This window comes from Magnolia sinica, chromosome 3, assembly GCF_029962835.1.
Source record: "Magnolia sinica isolate HGM2019 chromosome 3, MsV1, whole genome shotgun sequence".
Classification (NCBI taxonomy): domain Eukaryota; kingdom Viridiplantae; phylum Streptophyta; class Magnoliopsida; order Magnoliales; family Magnoliaceae; genus Magnolia; species Magnolia sinica.
In genome coordinates this window covers 25075001-25083624 of record NC_080575.1, presented here as the reverse complement: position 1 = coordinate 25083624, position 8624 = coordinate 25075001, and the positions used below count along the sequence as shown (strand labels likewise).

The 8624-nt window shown below is 34.5% G+C and overlaps 1 protein-coding gene across 1 annotated transcript in view; it reads left to right on the top strand.

Moving 5' to 3' along the window:
* The first annotated feature begins 8197 nt into the window (after window positions 1-8197).
* Window positions 8198-8624, top strand: part of LOC131241475 (uncharacterized) — an 874-nt gene continuing 447 nt past the window's right edge. The window contains exon 1 of the mRNA XM_058240263.1: window positions 8198-8624. This exon is cut by the window's right edge and continues 447 nt beyond it. Coding sequence (XP_058096246.1) covers window positions 8294-8624 — 331 coding nt within the window. The 5' untranslated portion in view covers window positions 8198-8293.

Genomic DNA, 8624 nt, shown 5'->3' with positions numbered 1-8624 from the left:
AGCATACTAGCAGCAGGAGCGTGAAGTCGAGCTTTTGGAGTTTCTGTTATTTACATTATCTTGTATTTCGCTTTAGACGCATTGTACTTAAATTTTTTTGATCATAGTGGATTTTGTGATGGTGTTCTTGTTGTTATTGTTCGTGGGTTATGCTTATGGTTATGCTCATTATGAATCAAATTCATATTAGAAATCCTCCTTGTAAGATCCTAGGATCGGAACCTAGTAAATGGGTGCCGGGAGCCGAGAATGGGGTTCTACGGAGGCTGTCGGGGCCGGATTCGGCGATCGGGAATTTTGCAAGCTCGGTTTTCGAGTTTGGGGCATGACATTTAATTTATTTTGATTCAAGTTATTTGGTTTATATGTTGCATAATTTATAGTTTATGGTTTAGTTTAAGAAGTATTTTTGAATAACTTTGACCTATCGTCGACTTCGAGCATGGTAGATGCTTAGGAATTTCCTGAAAGCTTTCTTCTTTATTTTATGATTATTTGATTTGTAGAATTCTCTGATCTACCATTGACTAAGGGCTTGGTGGATACTTTGAACTCTTTACAATCAATTCAACTAGACGGTTATAGTGGAACCAATGCTATGAATGTTCAAAATCTATTTTGAATTGTTTATGATGTTTTAACTATTTTATCATCCGGTTGGATAGATTAGGACTTCGATTCTAATTGAGTTATCCATTAAATCAGTGAATTAATTATTGATATTGCTAAACTCTTTTTATTTATTTATTCAAAAACTCTTTTTACCCGGTGGATTAAAAACCCAGACACATCATTAGATTTAGATTAGTTCTAAGCTGTGTTCTCCATTCCCTGTTGATTCGATCTCGGTCTCACCGAGTTGTTACTACATCGCAGTCCTACACTTGGGGTACTAAATAAGTTTTTAGCTTCATTACTGGGAAGTGGTGTTGAAAATGATTAGGTTTAGGTTTTTTAGGTTTGATATTTTATTTTAGGTTAGTTTTTTCTTATTTTCTTAAAATTTCTAATTTACGATTTTTAGAATATTTCAATTTTCAATTTTTTTTTAAGGGTTTATCTTAATTTTTTTCTAACATTACTAACATTGTTTATTATTTATGGTTTATACGATTTTTACTCTAGTTTCTCTCTTTTGGTAACATCTTCCCTTACTCCACCTACTTATTTTCCATATTGTTGTAGGATTATTTCTATAGGAATTTATTTTAGGATTAGATCTAGAATTAGAGTTTCATCATGTTCATGCAAGAGTGGACACGTGAATACTTTAATCTACTTCTACAAGACGAGAGATACATTGAAGGGATGTCAGATGATTATGTTAGAAGAAAACCTGTTTAAAAGATTTACTAAAATCATGATTGAGAACCAATCGGGATATGATATTTCACTGTTTAAGAAGTCTATATGCGATCATATGAGGGAGAGCAATTATACTCAACTGATTAAGAAATCATTAAGTGATTATATAAGAGAGAATAATTATCATCCCCAAGTTAAGAAGATAATGCATGATTACATTATGGGTGATAACGCTTACCAACAACCATTAAATACTCCCACATATGATCCGTATGACTTTAGCAACACAGTTTAAATTGGTGAGGTGTACCAACCATGGATTCTAGTGACTATCCTCTTAGATCCCCTAATGAGATCAAACCGGAAACAATCCAAGAGGATTCACTTTAGAAATACATGGATGCTCAAGAAGAATTCAACCAACATGTCACCCAATCATTTACAGAAATTAGAAAATCATTAGAGTTAATTGAATCATACATTCAAGAATTTTAGCAACACCTTATTGATGAGGAAAATGATAATTTATCCCAGCCTTAGCCCAATCTAGAAACACAATGCGATGGGAGTGATCCCAACTTCTTTGTGGAGTATACTGAATTTGAGAATGAGGAGTTGGATTATGATCATGAGTATACAGTTCAGTTTTTGGAAGAGTCAATCTCAATGACAGTCCAAGTTAATGATCGAGAGACACATGTAATTTTCAAACATAGTGATAATGCTCTACTCCACCCACATGACATGCTTGATCTCAATGTGGAGAATGAGTCCCTTTCAACTTTCAACTGAATGTCTCGACTCTTTAGAAGTTTTCTTGGCATACTTTGCAAATTCAAACGATTGTATGATTATGGAAATAATGGATGCCTTACAAGACAATAGCTCAATAGTTGTTACTGACCGATGAAATCATTGTTTTGAAGAACTCCCTTCAACAGATCCAGAATATTTACCATTAAAAGATGAGCTAGAATTTGAACTAAAGTTTGAAATTTCAGAATGTGTTGAGACTACTCTGCTTAATGACATTTTTTCTAAAATTCACTTTTAGTCTTTAATTCACCATGTTGTAGTAACATTTTAAATTTTTCTGCCACAGGTGAATATTATCTACTTTGGAAATCGCAGGGGATTAAACAAAGACTTTTTTACTGAAGGTCATAAATTTCTTTGGACATTTATGCTACAGGGCATCCAAGCCTACTGCAAATTGGGCTTTTGGATGATTTTGTTGAGAAATCTGTTAAGAAATTTATCGAGATACTGGCCGGAGGAGGATCCTTGCTGACATAATGAGTAGTTTTTCATTACTTTCCTAGTTTAGGATTAAGAAATTATTGCTTTCCTGGGATTAGTTTGTTTTATTAGGTTTAATATAGTTGTTGAAACATCTTTAGATAGGAAGATCACACTAGCCCATTTGTCATCGCTTTCCAGGTACTCTTCATCTACTCCCATTTATTTTCATTACTCTTAGTTTTTCTCTTATTACGTATGTTATACATTGAGGACAATGTAGATTTTAAGTTAGGGGTAGGTTTCCTTACGGAAATTATTTGAATTTGATCAAAATTGTTAAATTTATGAGCTATTTAAAAAAAATGTTAATTTAAGTGATTTTAAAAATAACCAGAGATTAGAATGATAAGATACGTGTTGTTAAGGATTGTTGAAATCTGAATTTAGTTACTTAGATTTCTAAAATTAAGTTTGAAGTTTTTAATCTTTAAATTATAAGTTTTTAAACATTGATTGAGTCATGATTTCACATATCACATTTAGCTTACATCTCTAAAAGTTTTAGTTAATACCGGAATTGTTAACTTGACGATTATTGAGAATGACAAGAACTAAACCTGGGGAAATTTATCCATCATGTTAAATAAAAAGAATTGAAAAAAAGGAGAGAAATAATACCGAGCAAAAAAATATTTGTCATCGAAATGGCTACTGATCGAAGTTCCTTAAAAGGACTATTATGAAAAATTAAAAGAAGAAAAAGATAAAAATAATGTGAAAGTTTTCAATAGAAAAATCAAAAGTTAGAAGAGTAGAGTGTTGAACTGTAAAGTAAGTATTGGTTTAAGTTTTGATTATCAATGTTATCATGAAAGTAGAGAATTAAACCTTTGGTTGTGATAAGTCTAGACTTCACTACGCACCTATGAAACTCGATGTTTAGAAATTTTCTAATTATAAAATTAATACTTTAAACTTGATTAGGACATTTATGAAATGCTAGATTTTAGGAGAAAGTAGTTCTCAACATTTATATATTTTAAATTTCTCTAATATGAATTGATTTTAGAACTGCTTGAACTTATGGAAATCATTCTTTTGTATTTAAAATATCTTACACATGTTTTGCTTGTGACTAACAAAATGCCACCGGGTGGTGTTGAAACTAAAATATTGCATATTTAATCCTTCAATTACATTAGTTTTTTTTGTGTTTAATTGATAATTTGATTTAATTATATATGTTTTTATCATGCATGGTAATTCAAAAGTTTAAAATGAATATGCACTTAAAAGGATGGATTTATAGCTCAAAAGAAGATAATAAAGAATTGGAGATTTGAGAGTCATTAATGAAAAATTCACATGCCAAAAATATCCAAGAAAACCAAGTGAGGAATGAAGGAGTCAAATGTTTGAAGTGAAGAAACTAAGGAAAATGAATTTTGAAAATTTAAGGAAAAAAATCATATTCTGAAATTCTAGGGTTAGAAAAATATAGTTATGAAAAATTATAGAAATAAACTTCGATGCCATCGAAGTAAGTTTCAATGACATCAAAGTCACTTTAATCCTATCGAGAAAATCATGAATTTTCTCAGTTTGTTGTTGGAAAGATTCATGCATTGAAAAGATTCATGCATTTTTTGATGTCATCGAAGGAACTTTGATGTCATCGAAGGTGCCATCGAAGCCGCGGTAACTGCATAAATTCAAAGGCGGTTTGCGAACTTTTCTAAGGCGGTGCGAAAGATTGAGATGCAAAACTATTTAAAGGAGTCTCTAGGCTATTTTAAATCATCTTATAGGGTTTGAAAACGGAGAGAAGGCCTAAGTGGAGCGCTGATAATGTTTTTCTACTTTGATTTCTTCACAGGTTCTAATAGATCTTTTAGTTTTTCTTTTATTTTTGAGTTAGCTATGATTAGCTAATCTCTTAGCTAAGGCTAAGGGATGAAACTTGTAGTTATTCTTAATATTTAGTTTGCTTTGATTCAAATTATTTGATTTATATGTTGCATAATTCATTGTTTATAGTTTAATTTAAGAAGTATTTTTGAATTACTTTGATCTATTGTCGACTTTGGGCACGGTAGATGCTTAAAAATTTTCTGAATGCTTTCTTCTCTATTTTGTGATTATTTGATCTGTAGAATTCTCTGATCTACCATTGACTAAGGGCGTGGTGGATACTTTGAACTCTCTACAATCAATTCAACTAGACGGTTATATGAGAACCAATAATTTGAATATTCGGAATTTGTTTTGAATTGTTTATGATGTTTTAACCCATCATCCAGTTGGATATATTAGGACTTTGATTCCAATTAAGTTATCCATTTAATTAGTAAATTAAATATTAAGATTGTTATGAGTGGATTCCTGAATCCCTAGTCTTTTTATTTATTTATTCAAAAACTCTTTTTACCTAGTGGATTAAAAACCCAGACACATCATTAGACTTAGATTAGTTCTAGTCCGTGTTCCCTATTCCCCATGGATTTGACCTCAGTCTCATCGAGTTATTACTACATCACAACCTTGCACTTGGGGTTGTGAATAGTGGCATATGACATTATCAAAGCGGTTATGGGCCTATCAGATATCCTAGAAGACGAGCGTTGGAATTGCTATTCAACCTAACTAATGAGCACGTTGTTGTCCTACCTATAGAAGTGAATATCGCCTCACTTGGGGTTGTGTTCTAGATCTAACTCCTCAAGAGTTCACTGAAGCAATGCTAATGGAGCTTGAGGAGGTTGATAATGTCATATTGTAGGCTTTTGACGTGTTGAAGGTGAACAAGGCTAAACTTGGCAAGGCTTATAATAAGAACGTGTAAGGGAAGGCTTTCGGGGAAGGAGATATGGTATGGAAGATTGTTCTTCCTATCGACAACAAAGAACATAAGTTTCAAGTGGCTCCAACATGAGAAGGGCAACTAGTGAGAAAAAGAGTGCTGAACGAAGGTATATACTTGTTACAAGACATGAGCAACCAAGTACGTAGGAATCCATTATAAGAAGAAATACTACCTAACCCTGTGGAAATTCGTGCAGAGAGAAGACGAATCAACCACCGAATTAACTGATATGACGAAGAATAAAAGAAAGAAAAAGACAAAAAAAAGAAGTTTTTTTTTTTTTTTTCATTTTAATCCTATTAATTATTTGTTATAGAGACCGATTATAAAAACTCTCTTTATATAAAAAATGCATGTAAATATAAGAGAGAAAATAAATCTCTAGCCGATTGTCCTCTGGAGAGCTGGTCCTTTATCAATTTTCTTTTATAAAATAATGGCCAAGTGTTTGAACTTTGGCCTCTGCCCCATAAAGCGCATTATTCTTCCAGGGGCCTCCATCCCTTGAATTAAAGAGACAGTAAAGGGTACCATGGTAGAAGCTTCAAGGAGATGGAGGAATTGGGTGGTGAGCAAGTACAATAATAAGCTTTATTTATAGTCAGTCATGATTGTCGATGCTCTCACCTCAGTGCACGTATTTATCTTTTATTTCCTTGGCCTTTTTTATTTTCACGTTGATTGTATTGAAGTTCATTATAAATTAATAAAATTGACAATCAATATTTATTTTTAATTCTTTTAATCCATTAATACATTATTAAAAACATCTAAAGCCTGCAATCATCATTAAAAGAAAAGTTTCTAGTTCAAAGTTAAAAGAATTCATTGAGAAGAACTAACCATTCCCTTCTAAACCCTTCTATTCTAAATTACTTGATCACTGCTATTCTAATAAACTCGAGTTGAATGCTATTATAGCACACCTAACACTATAGTAATTTCACTTGTTTGGGCGCACAGGGATACACATACGTGTGAACTAGTGTTTGATTGAATAACAACGTACCTCTTAGTTGATTATTATATGCCCCTCAAAAGAAGGTCAGAGATGAAAACAGTAAGCGGTCTACGTTCAGCTCGTAAAAATTCCTTTTGGGCCCTTCTTCTTCTTCTTCTTCTTTTTTTTTTTTTTAAAATTTTATTTTAATTTTAATTTTTTTTATTTTTATATTTTAAATGTAGGCTCACATGATTGGCGACTAATGTATTATGTATGTTAGTAATCTCTTCTAATAAAAGAAAAAACACCTAATAAAACCAACGGTTGTGATTGGATCCTGTCCATGTGATTTTCAATTGTGGTATTTACGACGAGACACACCAGATTTACAGTTTGGATCTGCTGCCGCCATAAACCTTATGCCATGTAATGGCGAGGTTCCCGCGTGCGTGCCAGGGCCATGGTCTGGTCATCCAAACTGGCGATGGGTCCTAGGGAATCCACCGTAAAAAAAGGAGTGGTTCCGAACTGTCACAGATTGGAAGATTCAAACCCTGCAATATGCTGGCGTGCAAATAGACCGCTAAGATGGAAAATACACCGGTCCATAATAAAGGAGGAAAGGCCAACTACCAGAAGGATTATCATCTCTTAACATAGGAGACTTGCGGCCAACGCCAATCGTAGGTGGAACCCATCAGAGCAACCGTTTAGATCAATGATAGGTCCCGTCAACATGGTGGGCCCACCATGGATTGTATGGAGTATCCCTTGCTAAAAATTTTAGTTAGCTGATCCTATCTATCTCACCATGATTGTTTTCTTGGGCAGTTGCGTTGTTTCATCTCTAATTGTTTATCGATGGTGTCAAATCAAAGGGCTGGAAACGTTCGATCTGGGTTATTTTTATATCCATCGCCCATCCATTGCGGTTCCATTGAGAACAACGGCCAGGATCTCTGAACATCACGACACTTTCATGTTATGAGCATCCGGACCCTATAATTCTTCCATCTACTATGGACGAAAAACAGTTGCATTATTCAGGTTTTCAACGTGATCACAAAGCATGTAAAGCTCGACCATGCGTGCACTTCACGTGCCTTTCACCAACGGCCTCCACCGCCCTCGTTGTGTCGTATACTGGAATACAGAGGCATTATATGACGTGTGGGTTTTTCAATCTGGAAAGTGGGGTCTATTTTTGAGTAATCTAGACCATTCAGCTATTGTAACCCACCGTGGATGGACTATGCTATGAAAATCTTCTTATTCAGACAACTGTGGATTTTTAGTTTACGGCCTGAAAAACATACGGTTAATATGAGAAATATAGCAGAGGTCGGTATTTAACTGAATAATATCGCAAGATGGATCTAGAATATTTTATGAAGTATTTTAATTGGATGATCAACGGTCTAGATCACTATAAAATATACCCAATTTTCTAGATTTGAAACACGTGTATACCATGAATCATGTCTTCTTTTCCATAGAACTCATCTAATCCGTGTCAATGTCGCGACAAAGAGTAAAGTGTGTGTCGCCACAGCATAGGTGCTCCGATGATTTGGACCGTTGATATTTTATCTAGTACAACAGATAGGCTATTATCCTATAATCAAGCTTCAGTGATAATGATAACCTTTGATTTTGAGATTAACAAGAACTGTTGAAAATCTTCCTTCCGTTGTGCTAATTTCATCTCCAAAAAACCATGTTCAAATAAATTCATTCAGCTTGAATTTATTAAGAGAGACAGTATATCATAGATTCCACAGAGTGGACGGTTCTGATCACTGATTCTATCAGCACATGGGCCCCAACAATCGGCAACAGAGGTTAGATTCTATATCGCGACGGATGAAAAATGAACTCCACATAAAATACCCCAACACTTCGAAGGCATTCCTTCCCTCAAACAGCCCAAACCACCATCCATGGAAATCCAACAACACCCTCCTCCAAATCCAACCTCACTCACCACCCTCCAATCGTCCATACAAAATCTCATCACAAACTGGAACCGACGGCAGAGATTGCACCGGTTCGTCCTCGATTGCACCATCAAACAAGAACAACAACAACAACATGTTGCCAGGAGAGCACCATGGAGGGCCCACCTTGCGAGCTTCCTCGAATCAACGCCAGCCCACCTGTTGTTTCTCTCCCTTCTACTACTAGATCTCATCCTCACCGTCCTTGAACTCTCCTCCTCCCTCCTAACTTGCAACAACAAGAACAAGGGTGCAACCCAGGTGTTGTTGTACC